The following is a 16028-nucleotide window of genomic DNA, read 5'->3' as shown; positions in this document are numbered from 1 at the left end:
TCTTGATATCACTTGGAGTCAATCGAATTGGCTAAAGACTGGCATCTGTGATGTTGGGGACCTCTGGAGGAGGCCGAAATGGATCATCCACCCGGCACTTCTAGCTGAAGATTGTAGCAAGTGCTTCAGCTTTATCTTTTGCACCGAAGTGCTGGGTTCCCCAATCATTGAAGTTTGGGACATTTGTGGAGCTTCCTCCTCTAGTGAGTTGTTTAATTGTCCACCACCATTCACGGCTGGATGTGGCAGGACTGCAGAGCTTAGATCTGATCTGTTAGTTGTGGTATCGCTTAGCTCTGTGTATCACTTGCTGCTTATGCTGTTTGGCATGTAAGTAGTCCTGTTCTTTGTCTTCACCAGGTTGACACCTCATTTTTAGGTATGCCTGGTGCTGCTCCTCCTGCACTCTTCATTGAACCAAGGTTGATCCCCTGGCTTGGTGGTAATGGTAGAGTGGGGGGATATGCCGGGTCATGAGGTTACAGATTGTGTTCGACTACAATTCTGCTGTTGCTGACGGCCCACAGCGCCTAATGGATGCCCAGCCTTGAATTGCTAGATCTGTTTGAAATCTATCCCATTTAGCAAGGCGGTAGTGCCACACAACACAATGGAGGGTATCCTCAGTGTGAAGGTAGGACTTTGTCTCCACAATGACTGTACAGTGGTCACTCCTACCGATACTGTCATGCATCTGCGACAAGCAGTTTGGTGAGGAGTAGGCCATTCAGCCCCTTGGGCCTGCTCTGCCATTGAATAAGATCATGGCTGATCTGATAGTAACCTGAAATCTGTATCCCATCTACCCTTGATAACCTATCACCCTCTTGCTTACCAAGAATCTATCCACTCTGCCTTAAAAATATTCAAAGACTCTGTTTCCACCACATTTTGGGGTTGACAGTTGACGACCCTCTGAGTGAAAAAATTTGCCTCATCCCTGTTTTAAATGGGCGACACCTTATTTTTAAACAGTGAACACTAGTCTAGGTTCTCCCTCAAGAGGAAACATCCTCTCCACATCCACCCTGTCAAGAACCCTCAGGATCTTATATGTTTCAATCAAGTTGCCTCTTACCCTTCTAAACTCTAGCAGATACAAGCCTAGTCTGTCCAACCTTTCCTTATAAGACAACCCACCCATTCCAGGTATTAGTCTGGTGAGCCTTCTCTGAACTGCTTCCAATGCATTTATATACTTCCTTAAATAAGGAGACCAATACTGTACACTGTACCCCAGATGTGGCCTCGCCAATGGCACGTACAACTGAAGCATAACCTCGCTACTTTTGTATTCCATTCCCCTTACAATAAATGATAACATTCTATTAACTTTCCTAATTACTTGACGGGACAGTGAAGAGGAGTGAAGGGACCAGGTGACAGGACCAGACTGAAGGGACAGGAGTGAGGTTTTGTGATCAAAGCTGACACATTGAGGTTTTGCATTGCACACTATTGATCAGAAAGCTGCTGCTGATTTATTCAAGGAGGTGGATATGCTGAGTTCAGAATGTGGCAGCTCAGTAATCCCAAGTGGAGAGTGAATCCATAGGATCAGCTTGTTGGATATTTTGACATTTTTGAGTTTTTCCTCTAAAAGCTGACTGTTTCTTCCTGTTTTCCAGGTTACAGAACCAGTCTCTGTCTGAGAGACTTCTGAGTTCAGTGGGAGAATTCATCAAGACATATGCATTCAATTTCCAAGGGGCACGGATTCTAACTGGACAGGATGAGGGAGCATTTGGATGGATTACCATCAACTATCTAATGGGAAACTTCCTGCAGGTATTTCCATGAAATATTAACATTTAAATACTCCTGGAATAATCCTGTGACTTTATTCTGACTGCACTGTAAAAATACTCAGCTTTCAGCAGTTGAGCGTTTCCATGTCCCTTGTTTTTCTCTGTCACTTGGATCTGAATGAGCCGCTGATTTGAGCTCTAAGTCAGGAGCACACACTGAAACCCAAGGAGGAGCTGGAATTTGTGGAATATTGTTCCACCGTCTTCACAGCTACACAGGTTTCTGGGCTCACCCTCTGGCCATTGCAGGGTCAGTGAGCGAGGGTTCTTGGGGTCAGTGAGTGGGAGTCAGTGCGGGCATCAGTGAGGAGGGGGGTTGGGGGGGGTGCGCAGTGATGGGTGGTGCGGATCAGTGAGGTGGGGGGGTGTCAGTGAGCGGGGGGATGCGTGAGGGGGGTTAGTGGGAGGCGGTTGTCAGTGAGGGTGGAAAGTCAGTGAGGGAGGTAGTCAGTGAGGGGGGTAGTCAGTGGGGGGTAGTCAGTGAGTGGGTTAAGTGAGTGGGGGGGGGGTTCAGTGAGTGGTGGCGCTCAGTGAGTGGGGGGTTCAATGAGGGGGTCAGTGAAGGGGGGCCAGTGAAAGGGGTGAGTGAGGGGGGGGTTCAGTGAGTGGGGGGTGGGGGGGGGGGGGGTTGTGGGGGGGGGGGGGGGGGGGGGGGGCGGTGTCAGTGGTGGGGGGGGGGGGGGGGGTGCGGTGTCAGTGAGGGAGGGCCCCCAGAGTCAGCGAGTAGGGAGTTCAGTGTGGGGATCAGCGAGAGGTGGTTGTCAGTGCAGGGGGTTTGTTGGGGGAGGGTCTGATAGTGGGGGGAGGTTCAGTAAGGGGGGGTCAGTGAGGGCATGGTCAGTGATGGGGGAATTCAGTGAGGGGTGTTCAATGGGGGGGCGGTCAGCAAGAAGGGGGGTTCAGTGAGGGGTGGGTTCAGTGAGCGGGGTCCATGAGGGGAGGTCAGTGAATGGAGGTTCAATGAGGGGGGGATTCAGTGAGAGGGGATTCAATGAGAGGGGATTCAGTGAGGGGAGATTTAGTGAGGCGGTGGTCAGTGAGGCGGTGGCCATTGAAGGGGGGTCAATGAGGGAGGGTTTCTGGGGGCGGTGACAGAGGGTGTCTGCAAACTGCCCCTTTACCCATCACTGATCTTTGGTTCCTGTATTTCGCTGGTCCTGTGTGTGTGTCTGTGAGCGTGTTTGTCTGTCTATCTGTGTATGTGTGTGCGTCTGTTTGTCTGCATGTCTCTCTATGTCTGTCTGTGTCTGTGTGTGTGTCTGACTGTATGTGTGTCTGTGTGTGTCTGAATGTCTGTGTCTGTATGTGTGTCTGTGTGTGTCTGAATGTCTGTGTCTGTGTGTCTGCCTGTGTATCTGTGTCTGTGTTGCATGTCTGTCTGTGTCTGTGTGTGTTTCTGACTGTATGTGTGTCTGTGTGTGTCTGAATGTCTGTGTCTGTGTGTGTCTGAATGTCTGTGCGTGTGCCTGTGTGTCTGTGTCTGTGTTGTGTGCCTGAGTGTCTGTGTCTGTGTCTGTCTGTATGTGTGTGTGTGTGTCCATGTCTGCCTGTCTGTGTCTGTGCGTGTGTCTGAATGTCTGCCTGTGTGTATCTGTGTGTGTCTGTGTTATGTGTCTGTCTATGTGTGTGTCCATGTCTGCCTATCTGTGTCTTTTTGTGTGTCTGACTCTGTATGCATGTGTATGTATGACTGTGTGTGTGAGTATCTGAATGTCTTTCCATGCATGTGTGTGTCTGTGTGCTCTGTATGTGTAACTCTATGTCTGTGTGGTGTGTTTGTGTGACTCCAATGTTTTCTGTTATTAATAGGGAAAGAACTCTCAGGGATGCCATGTGTGATGGAGGGACTAGATTATATTGTGCAGCGTATGATGTGGGGAGACATTTAAGAACAGGCCTGTAATACTCAACACGTCCACAATGTTGAAATAATTAAATAAATTGAACTAATGAAAGTGTCAGTAATCAAGTTTAGTCACTGTCTGTAATGTTTTTTTATCTTTGTTAGGACAGTGTGGGAGAAAACCCTCAGACACTGGGGGCGCTGGACCTGGGTGGCGCCTCTACACAGATCACATTCATCCCTGATGGGAAGATTGAATCAGGGGAAAGCTCTCTGCATTTCCGCCTGTATGGGAAGAGTTACAACATGTACACACACAGCTACCTGTGTTATGGAAAGGATCAGGCCCTGAAACTGCTATTGGGACAACTGAATGTAAGAACGGAATGATTACAGAATCCCCAACCTGGCCAAGGGTGTTTGCAAACCCTGTGAAAACTGCTGGACAGGCGGGTTTGAATGCTTAATTGATAATACACAGACACTGGTCACTCACACACTTACCAAAGGGGAGCACTGCTAACCATTCAATAGCTCAATTCTGTAAAAAAGGGCAACGACACTGGGATAATTGGTACTAATATGTAAAATGATGAGGGATAGAACACAGTACTGATACATGGAGTAACAAGGAATGAGGGACTCTGGAGTTCTGTTAAAGGTCTGAGCTCCTGCCTTTGTTCCTTCAGTGACTGAATCCTCTGAGTGTTGCATGGGGGGGCTCAGATGTTGGTCAGCGCATGGATGTAAGTTCCATCTTACCTTACCTCTGCTAGAGCAACAATTGTACAGGATTCAGTACTTAGTTCAAAACGATCCCCATTCTAGTTATAGTAGCTCATAGAGGCCTCATGCTTGATATGGAACCATAGAAAAGCATAGAAAACACACACAGCCACATACACACATGCACACAGAGTCAGACACACAAAAAGACACAGATAGGTAGACATGGACACACACACACAGACTCACAGACACAGACACAGACAGGCAGACATGGACATACACACGCACACACACACACACACACACAGACACAGAAAGAGGCCATTCAGCCCATGTCTGCACCAGCCAAAAACAGAAGAAAAATGTTGCTCATTTTAATCTCACTTTCCAGCACCTGGTCCGTAGCCTTGCAGGTTACAGCACTTCAGACGTAGATCCAAGTACCTTTTAATTGAGTTGAGCATTTCAGCCTTAACCTCCGATTTAAGCAGTGAATTCCAACACGCCCACCACCCTCTGGGTGAAAAGGTTTTTCCTCATGTCCCCTCTAACCCTTTTACCAATCCCATAAATCTGTGCCCCCTGGTAATTGACCCCTCAGCTAGGGGAAACAAGTCTTTTCTGTCTACCCTATCTAAGCCCTTCATAATTTTGTACAGCTCAATTACGTCACCCCTTATCCTTCTCTGTTGTAAGGAAAACAATCCCAGTCTATCCAATCTCTCCTCATAGCTGTGATTTTCAAGCCCTGGCAACATTCTTGTAAATCTCCTCTGCACTCTCTCCAGAGCAATTATATCCTTCCTGTAATGTGGTGACTGGAACTGTGCTCAAAATTCCAGATGTGGCCTAAAGAGCATTTTATACAGTTCCAAGTTCCATCACATCCCTGCTTTTGTATTCTATACCTTGTCCAATAAAGGAGAGCATTTCATATGCTTTCTTTACCACCTTATCCACCTGTCCTGCCACCTTCAGGGTCCTGTGGATACGCACTCCAAGGTCTCTCACTTCCTCATCCCCTCTCAATATCCTCCCATTTATTTGTGTATTCCCTTGCTTTGTTTGCCCTCCCCAAATTCATTACATCACACTTTTCTAGATTGAATTCCATTTGCCACTTTTCCACTCACTCAGCAAACCATTCTGGAGACAACAGCTATACTCTTCACTGTCAACTACATGGCCGATTATTTCTATCATCTGCAAATTTCCCAAACATGCCTCCCACATTTAAGTCCAAATCATTAATATGTTCAACAAACAGCAAAGGCTCCAACACTGAGCCCTGTGTAACCCCTCTGGAAACTGCTTTCCATTCGCAATTAAACATTGATCGACCATTACAGTTTGTTTCCTGTCACTGAGCCAATTTTGAATCCAACTTGCCACCTTCCCCTGTATCCCATGGGATCTCACTTTTCTGATCAGTCTACCATGTGGGACCTTGTCAAATGCTTTACTAAAATCCAAGCAGACAACATCCACTGCACTACCTTCATCAATCCTCCATGTCACTTCCTTGAAAAATTTTATTCAGCTAATAAGGCACGATCTTCCCCTAACAAAACCATGCTGACTATCCCTTTTTAAAAAATTTATTCACAGGACATGGGCTTCGCTGGCTGGGCCAGCATTTATTGCCCATCCCTAGTTGCACTTGAAAAGGTGGTGGTGAGCTGCCTTCTTAAACTGCTGCAGTCCGTGTGGAGTAGGTACACCCACAGTGCTGTTAGGAAGGGAGTTCCAGGATTGTCCAGATCTTGCTGCATTTGGACATGGACTGCTTCAGTATCTAAGGAGTCAAAAATATGCTGAATATTGTGCAACCTTCAGCGAACATCCCCACTTCTGACCTTATGATGGAAGGAAGGTCATTGATGAAGCAGCTGAAGTTGGTTGGGCTGAGGACACTACCCTGAGGAACTCCTGCAGTGATCTCCTGGAGCTGAGATGATTAATCTCCAACAACCACAACCATCTTCCTTTGTGCTGGGTATGACTCCAATCAGCGGAGAGTTTCCCCCCTGATTCCCATTGACTCCAGTTTTGCTAGAGCTCCTTGATGTCACATTCAGTCAAATGTGGCCTTGATGTCAAGGGCAGTCACTCTCACATCACCTTGAGAATTCAGTTCTTTTGTCCATGTCTGAACCAAGGCTGAAATGAGGTCAGGAGCTGAGTGGCCTTGGCGGAACCCAAACTGGGCATCAGTGAGCAGGTTATTGCTAAGCAAGTGCTGCTTGATAGCACTGTTGATGACCCCTTCCATTACTTTACTGATGATCGAGAGTAGACTGATGGAATGGTAATTGACTGGGTTGGATTTGTCCTGCTTTTTGTGTACAGGACATACCTGGGTAATTTTTCACATAGCAGGGTAGATGCTAATGTTGTAGCTCTACTGGAACAGCTTGGCTAGGGGCACGGCAAGTTCTGGAGCACAAGTCTTCAGTACTATTACTGAATATTGTCAGGGCCCAAAGCCTTTGCAGTATCCAGTGCCTTCAGCCATTTCTTGATATCACTTGGAGTGAATCGAATTGGCTGAAGACTGGGATTTGTGATGCTGGGGACCTCTGGAGGAGGCCAAGATGGATCATCCACTTAGCACTTCTGGCTGAATATTGTAGCAAATGCTTCAGCCTTATCTTTTGCATTGATGTGCTGGGACCCCTCCATCATTGAAGATGGCGATATTTGTGGAGCCTCCTCCTGCAGTGAGTTGTTTAATTGTTCACCACCATTCACGGCTGGATGTGGCAGGACGACAGAGCTTAGATCTGATCCGTTGGTTGTAGCACCGCTTAGTCTGTGTATCACTTGCTGCTTATGTTGTTTGGCAAGTAGCCCTGTGTTATAGCTTCACCAGGTTGACACCTCATTTTTAGGTATGCCTGGTGTTGCTCCTGGCATGCCCACCTGCACTCTTCATTGAACTAGGGTTAATCCTCTGGCTTGATGGTAGTGATAGAGTGGGGGATATGCCGGGCCATTAAGTTACAGATTGTGTTCGAGTACAATTCTGCCGCTGCTGATGGCCCACAGCGCCTCATGGATGCCCTGTCTTGAGTTGCTAGATCTGTTTGAAATCTATCCAATTTAGTATGGTGGTATTGCCACACAACACAATGGAGGGTATCCTCAATGTGAAGGCGGGACTTCGTCTCTACAATGACTGTGCAATTGTCACTCCTACCCATACTGTCATGGACAGATGCATCTGCAGCAAGGAGGTTGGTGAGGATGAGATCAAGAATGTTTTTCCCTCTTATTGGTTCCCTCACCACCTATCGCAGACCCAGTCTAGCAGCTATGTCATTTAGAATTCGGCCAGCTTGATCAGTAGTGGTGCTACCGAGCCATTCTTGGTGATAGACTTTGAAGTTCCGCACCCAGAGTACATTCTGCACCCTTGCCACCCTCAGTCCTTCCTCCAAGTGATGTGGGAGGGTGGTACGTGGTAATCAACAGGATTTGACCTGATGCCATGAGACTTCGTGGGGTCCAGAGTCGATGTTGAGGACTCCCAGGGCAGCTGCCTCCTGACTGTATTCTACTGTGCGACCACGTCTGCTGGGTCTGTCCTGATCAATCTGTGCCTTTCTAAGTGACAGTTTATCCTGTCTCTCAGAATTGTTTCCAATAATTTGCCCACCACCGAAGTCGGACTGACAGGCCTAGAATTTTTTGGCCTATCCCTCCCACCCTTTTTAAATAATAGTACAACGTTCACAGTCCTCCAATCCTCGGGGACCTCACCTGTATCTAGTGAGGATTGGAAAATGATCCTCAGAGCATCTGCTGTTTCCTCCCTGGCTTCCTTTAACGACCTGGGATACAATCCATCCGACCCTGGTGACTTATCCATCTTCAAAGATGTCAGTCGGTCCTTTACTTCCTCTCTCACTATGCTTATTGTATCTAATGTTTCACACTCCTCCTAATTAACTAGAATGTCTGCATCATCCCTCTCCTTAGTGAAGACAAAGTACTCATTGAGAACCCTGCCCACATCTTCAGCATCAACCCACAAGTTACTATGTACATCTCCGATAGGCCCTACTCTTTCCTTAGTTATTCTCTTGCTCTTAATGTACTTGGTAAAACATCTTTGAGTTTTCTTTGATTTTACCTGCCAATATTTTTTGTATCCTCTTTTTGCTTTCCTAATTTCCTTTTTTACTTCACTCTTGTACTTTTATATTTCCCTAGGCTTTCTACAGTATTCAGCTTTTTGTGACTGTCATAAGCTTTCTTTTATAAAAGCAAAATACTGCAGATGCTGGAAATCTGAAACAAAAACAAAAATTGCTGGAAAAACTCAGCAGGTCTGACAGCATCTGTGGGGAGAAAGAGTTAACGTTTCGAGTCCAGATGCCTCTTCTTCATCTTCTTCAGAACTGAATGCTGACAGCACAGATGCTGTCAGACCTGTTGAGTTTTTCCAGCAATTTTTGTTTTTGTGTAAGCTTTCTTTTTCTTCTTTATCTTACTGTGTATGCTCCTGAATAACCGGGGGCTCTCAGTTTGGCAGTTCCATCCCTTTTCTTTGTGAGGACGTGCCTACACTGTGCCCATGGAATCTCGCTTTTGAATGCTGTCCACTGATTTGACACAGTTTCACTTCTCGTAGATGTAACCAGTCCACTTTTGCCAGTTCACCTCTCAGCTTTCTAAAATTTGTCTTCCCCAATTTAGCAATTTTAGTCCTGTTCCATCTTTGTCCATTTCCAAAATGATGCTATATCTAACTAGTCACTATCTCCAAAATGGTCCCCCAGTGTCACTTCATCCACTTGCCCAGACTCGTTTCCTAAGTCTAAATCTAGAATTGTGCCCCGTCTCATTTTGCTTGTTATGTGCTGGCTGAAAAAGTTCTCTTGAATGTAGTTCAAGAATGTTGCGCCCTCTGTGCCTAGTTACACTGTTCGTATCCCAATTGATATTAAGGTCGTTGAAGTCCCCAACGGTTACTGCCTTGTTGTTTTTGCATTCAGAAATTTGCCTCCATATTTGTTTTTTTAACTCCCTTTCACTATTGGGAGTCTATAGTACACTCCCAGTGTGGTTGCTCTTCTTTTATTCCTGAGCTTAACCCAGCTGACCTCATTTCATTTAGTATATCATCCCTCCTCATGGCTGTAATTGAAATGGTGCATAGAAATAGGAGAATTGAGCGAATAAACACGTGGCTGGAAAGCTGGTGTAGGAGGGAGGGCATCAGATTTCTGAGGCATTGGGACTGGTTCTGGGGAAGGTGGGACCTGTACAAGCTGGGCTGTCTACACCTGAACAGGACTGGGATGAATATCCTTGCAGGGAGATATTCTAGCGCTGTTGGGCGGGGTGTTAAACTGGACTGGCAGTGGGCTAGGAACCTGAGGGCAAATTCAGATCAGGGAACAAGAGATGGAAAATTAGAATTATCTTGCCTGAAAACTCTATATCCAGGGATGTTGATCTCCAATTTTTGTCCCTCCTTAAGCCATGTTTCCGTTGTAGCAATGAAATCATGCTGCCATGTGTCTATCTGTGGCTTCAGCTCATCGGCTTTTTTTACTATGTTCTTTACATTTACATATATACCTTTTAACACTGCCAAATTCCTGTGCTGTATACTTTTTAACCTGTGCTACTTCTCTCTTTCAGAGTCACCCACTAATTCTCCATCTCCCATTGCCTGCTCTGAATTTGCCCTCAGATTCCCAGCCCTCTGCCAACCTAGTTTAACACCCCCACAACAGCACTAGTAAATCTCCCTGTGAGGATATTCTTCCCAGTCCTGTTCAGGTGTAGTCCGCCCAGCTTGTACAGGTCCCACCTTCCCCAAAACCGGTCCCAATGCCTCAGAAATCTGATGCCCTCCCTCCTACACCAGCTTTTCAGCCACATGTTTATTCGCTCAATTCTTCTATTTCTACACTTGCTTACACATGGGACTGGGAGCAGACAAACCGGGCCCTCACGTGGTATAGGAGGCAGACAAACTGGACCTTCGAAGGTATAGGCAGCAGACAAACCAGACCCTCACAGGGTATAGGGAGCAGACAAACTGGACCCTCAGGGGGTATAGGAGTCAGACAAACCGGACCATCGGGGGTATAGGCGGCAGACAAACATAGGGGGATATTATTGATGTGTATAAAATTATGAGGGACCTAGATAGGGTAGACAGGAAGGAACTTTTCCCCTTGGTGGAGGTATCAATAACTAGGGGGCATAGATTTAAGGTAAGGGGCAGGAGGCTCAGAGGGGATGTGAGGAAGAATTTTGTCACCCAGTGGGTGGTGGGAATCTGGAACTCTCTGCCTGAAAGGGTGGTAGAAGCAGAAACCCTCATAACATTTAAGAAGTATTTGGATGTGCTTTTGCGATGCCATGGTATACAAGGCTATGGGCCTAGTGCTGGAAAATGGTTTAGAATAGTTAGGTACTTGTTTGACCGATGCAGACTCGATGGGCCGAAGGGCTTTTTTCTGTGCTGTAGACCTCTATGACTCTATGACTATGACTAGGCCGGACCCTCAGGGTGTACAGGGGGCAGACAGACTGTTGTTTTCATGTTTCTGTACCAATTTTATTACGTAAATCCATACCTAAGTTGTCTGTAGGCTGCAGCTATTTATAAACAGAATGCTATTGAAAAGTACCCAACATTACTGCACTCAGCTCCATTTCTGCTGCCACTCAGTTTGTCTTTTCCTACAGAAATGTGTTTTTTAAAGCAACTAGGGGAAACAGCTCCTTGCAAGAGGCACTGAGGTCATAACTTTAAATGAATCTCAAATTCATGCTGCTGCTGCCTTTCAAACAGTGGATGAGCTCCTGAGCAGGCTCTGTGCCTCCTAGTATAGGCCCTAAAAATCAACGTGAAAATGAGTCTGGACTGTGTATGCTAGCTGAGTTTCAAACATCTGGAATAAATTTACTTTTTGTTCTTTTACAGGTGACTGATAATGGAACCATTTTAAACCCCTGCTTTAACAATGGTTACTCTAAGACTATCAATGTCACGGCCCTCTTTAACAGTCCATGCACAGCTGAACACCAGAGTACAAGTCATCAAACACTGACACTCAGTGGGACAGGGAACTCTGTCCAGTGCAGAAGCTATGTCAAAAATATCTTCAATTTCACGTCTTGTGACTGGAGCAGCTGCTCATTTAATGGGGTTTACCAGCCCCAGGTCCAGGGGGAATTTGGAGTAAGTATTGCGCATGTCTCAGAAAGCTGCCATATTCTAAACTGACAAACTATGTGACAGGTTCCCATACACTGTCTGCTCAGCACCGTGACAAGTTCCAGTATACTATCCGCTCAGCACCGTGACAAGTTCCAGTACACTGTCCGCTCAGCACTGTGATAGGTTCCAATATAATGTCCGCTTAGCACCGTGACAAGTTCCAGTACACAGTCCGCTCAGCACCGTGACAAGTTCCAGTATATTGTCCGCTCAGCACCGTGACAAGTTCCAGTATACTGTCGGCTCAGCACCATGACAGGTTCCAGTACACTGTCGGCTCAGCAACATGACAGATTCCTGTACACTGTCCACTCAGCACCATGACAGGTTCCAGTACACTGTCGGCTCAGCACTGTGACAGGTTCCAGTACACTGTCCTCTCAGCAACACGACAGGTTCCTGTACACTGTCCACTCAGCTGCATGACAGATTCCTGTACACTGTCCCCTCAGCACCATGACAGGTGCCTCTACGCCATCTCCTCAGCAGTGTGACAGGTTCCTGTACACTTTCTCTTCAGCCTTGCAACAGGTTCCTGTACACTCTCCCTTCATGAGTGTGACAGGTTTTTCCAAACTCTTCTCTCAGCACCGTGACAGATTCCTGCACATTGTCCCCTCAGCATCTTGACAGGCTACTGTGCACTGTCCGCTCAGCACTGTGGCACATTCCTGTACATTCTCCCCTCACAAGCGTGACAGGTTCCAGTACACACTCCCCTCAGCAGTGTGACAGGTTCATTTACATTGTCACCTCAGCAGTGTGACAGGATGCTGTACACTATCCCCTCATGATCGTGACAGATTCCTGTATGCTGTATCGTCAGCATGGCAACATGTTCCTGTGCTGTTTCCTCAGCACCACGACAGTTTCCTGTATAATGTCCCCTCATCACCAATGACAGGGCCCTGTACACTTTCCCTTCAGCACTGCAACAGGTTCCTTTACAACCTCCCCTCAGCAGTGTGACAGGTTCCTGAACACTGTCGCCTCAGCACCATGACAGGTTCCTGTACACTGTCCCTTCAGCATCGTGACATCTTCCTGTACACTGTCACCTCAGAAAGGCAACAGGTTCCTGTACGCTCTCCCCTCAGCAGTGTGACAGGTCCCTGTACAGTGTCCCCTCAGCATCAGAAATAGTTGCTGTACACTCTCCCTTCAGCTGTGTGACAGGATCCTGCACTCTGTCTCATCAGCACCGCAACAGGTTCCTTTACAACCTCCCCTCACCACTGTGACAGGTTCCTGTACATTGTCACCTCAGCACCGTGACAGGTTCCTGTACACTTTCCCTTCAGCATCGCAACAGGTTCCTGTACACTCTCCCCTCACCAGCGTGACAGTTTCCTGTACACTGTCCCCTCATCTCCGCAACAGGTTCCTTTACAACCTCCCCTCACCAGGGTGACAGGTTCCTGAACATTGTTGCCTCTGCACCATGACAGGTTCCTGTACACTGTCCCCTCACAAGCATGACAGGTTCCTGTAGACTCTCTCCTCGGAAGTGTGACAGGTTCCTTTACGTTGTCCCCTCAGCACCGTGACAGGTTGCTGTACACTATCCCCCCATGATTGTGACAGGTTCCTGTAGGCTGTCCCATCAGCACTGCAATATGTTCCTGTACTCTGTCTCCTAAGCACCACAACAGTTTCCTATATACTGTCCCCTCATCATCGTGACAGGGCCCTGTACACTTTCCCTTCAACACTGCAACAGGTTCCTGTACAACCTCCCCTCACCATTGTGACAAGTTCCTGTACACTGTCCCCTCAGCACTGTAACAGGTTCCTGTACACTTTCCCTTCACGAGCGTGACAGGTTCCTGTACACTCTCCCCTCAGCACTATTACAGGTCCCTATACACTGTTCCCTCTACAACGTGACAAGTTCCGTATGCTGTCCCTTCAGCACCATGACAGGTTCCTGTACATAGTCCCCTCAGTACAGTGACAGGTTCCTGTACACTGTCCGCTCAGCACTATGGCAGTTTCCTGTGCACTGTCTCCTTACCAGCGTGTGAGGTTCCTGTACACTGTCCCCTCAGCACCACAACAGGTTCCGGTACACTGTCCCCTCAGCACTGTGACATGTTGCTGTATATTTTCCCTTCAGCACCACAGCATGTTCCTATACACTCGCCCCTCACTAGTGTGACAGGTTCCAGTATACAGTCCCTTCACAAGCGTGACAGGATCCTCTACAATGTCCCCTCAGCACCGTGACAGGCTCCTGTACCCTGTCCGCTCAGCACCATGACAGATTCTTGTACACTGCCACCTCAGCAACGCAACAGGTTCCTGCACACACTCCCAGGTTCCTGTATCCTATCCCCTCAGCATCGTGAAAGGTTCCTGTACACTGTCACCTCAGCAGTGTGACGGGTTCCTTGACACTGTCCTCTCATTAGTGTGACAGGTTCCTGTAAACTGTTCACTCAGCAGTGTGACAGGTTCCTGTACACTGTCCCCTCTACAACATGACAGGTTCCCATACACTGTCCCTTCAGCACCATGACAGGTTCCTGTAGACAGTCGCCTCAGTGCCATGACAGGTTCCTGTATACTGTCTGTTCAGCACTATGACAGTTTCCTGTGCACTGTCTCCTTACGAGCGTGTGAGATTCTTGTACACTGTCCCTTAAGCAGTGTGACAGTTTCCAGTACACTGTCCCTTCAGCACCATGACAGATTCCTGTATACTGTCCCGTCATCGCCATGACTGGTTCCTGTACACTCTCCCCTCTGCAGTGTGGCAGGTTCCTGAACACTGTTCCTTCAGCACCGTGACAGGTTCCAGCACACTGTCCCATCAGCACCACAACAGGTTCATGTACACTGTCCCTTCAACAGTGTGACTGATTCCTGTATACTCTCCCCTCAGCACTGTGACCAGTTCCTGTGCACTGTACTCCTGTTACAGTGCTGAGTCCAACAACCTTTCATGGTGCCCTGGTAACAGCGTATAGGATCTTATAGTGGTGCTGAAGGTCCGAGTTTTTGCTGTATATAACAAGGCTGGTGTCACAACTCTCTTGTTGATTCTTCCTTTCACTATCAGCCATAATTTTCTATCACATAATACCACACCGCACTTCTTCCACTGACTCCAGCTAGAGTGAATCCATTGCTTAATTTCCATTCCCCGAATATCCTCTTTCTATGTTTAAGCATTAATAACGGTTTAACAACACCTGTCTCTGTGACTATATGCAGACCTACCCCACGTCAACATATCGCTGGTAAGAGGGAAACAGAAGAAAATAAATAATAAAAGAGCAATCTTCTGGAGACAATATTCAAGAGAATATTAATAGTCACTTGGACAAATGCGGGTTAATTATGGATTAAGGAAAAATCATATTTAACTAGCTTGCTGGAGTTTTTTGAAGAAGTAACAGAGAGAGTTGATGAGGGCAATGCTGTTGATGTGGTGTACATAGACTTCCAAAAAGGCCTTAGACACAGTGCCACACAACAGAGTTGTGAGCTTATGGAATAGAAATTGGCGGAGTGACAGGAAACAGAGTTGTGATTAATGGATGGTTTTCATACTGAAGGAAGGTTTGTAGTGAAGTTCCCCCGGGGTCAGTGTTGGGAGCCTTGCTCCTCCTGATGTATATTAATGACCTAGACCTTGGTGTACAGGGCACAATTTCAAAATTTGCAGATGATATGAAACTTGAAAGCAATGTGAACTGTGAAGAGGCTAGTGCAGAGCTTCAAAAGGACGTCGGTGGCAGGACAGGTTGAGAGTGGTTAACAAAGCACATAGTGTCCTAGGATTTATTAATAGGGGCATAGAGTAGAAAAACAAAAAGGTTATTTTGAATTTGTATAAGACTTTAGTTCAGCTTCAACTAGGGTATTGTACCCAGTTCTGGGTGCCGCACTTTAGGATGTGAAGGCATTGGAGAAATTGCAGTAAGATTCATGAGAATGCTTCCAGGGGTGAGGAACTTCAGTTATGAAGATAGATTGGAGAAGTTGGGATTGTCTTCCCTGGAGAAAAGAAGGCTGAGAGGAGACTTGATAGAGGTATTCAAAGTCACGAGGGGTCTGGACAGGGTAGATGGGGAGAAATTATTCCCACTCATGAAAGGATTGAATGAGAGAACACAAGTTTAAAGTAATTGGCAAAAAGAGCAAAGGTGACATGAGGAAAAGCTTTTTCACGCAGTGCATGATAAAGGTCTGGAATGCACTGCCTGAGAGTGTGGTGGAGGCAGATTCAATAGAGGCTTTCAAAAATGAATTAGATTGTTATCTGAAAAGGAAGGATGTGCAGGGTTATGGGGAGAAGGCGGCAGAATGGAACTAAGTGAATTGCTCATTCTGAGAGCTGGTGTAGACATGATGGGCTGAATGGCCTCCTTCAGCACTGTAACAATTCTGTGATTCT

At 46.9% G+C, this 16028-nt stretch overlaps 1 protein-coding gene across 3 annotated transcripts in view; it reads left to right on the top strand.

The window, feature by feature from the left end:
- The window catches only part of entpd1 (ectonucleoside triphosphate diphosphohydrolase 1), a 141947-nt gene that overhangs the window by 122174 nt on the left and 3745 nt on the right, over positions 1-16028 (top strand). For all 3 annotated transcript variants that reach the window (XM_041209791.1, XM_041209793.1, XM_041209792.1), the window contains exons 5-7: positions 1629-1788; positions 3817-4026; positions 11330-11587. In XM_041209791.1, coding sequence (XP_041065725.1) covers positions 1629-1788; positions 3817-4026; positions 11330-11587 — 628 coding nt within the window. The remainder of the gene's footprint in view (positions 1-1628; positions 1789-3816; positions 4027-11329; positions 11588-16028) is intronic.

Source organism: Carcharodon carcharias, chromosome 17 (assembly GCF_017639515.1).
Source record: "Carcharodon carcharias isolate sCarCar2 chromosome 17, sCarCar2.pri, whole genome shotgun sequence".
Classification (NCBI taxonomy): domain Eukaryota; kingdom Metazoa; phylum Chordata; class Chondrichthyes; order Lamniformes; family Lamnidae; genus Carcharodon; species Carcharodon carcharias.
Note: the sequence above shows the minus strand (reverse complement) of the source record. Positions and strands in the feature narration are given on the sequence as shown.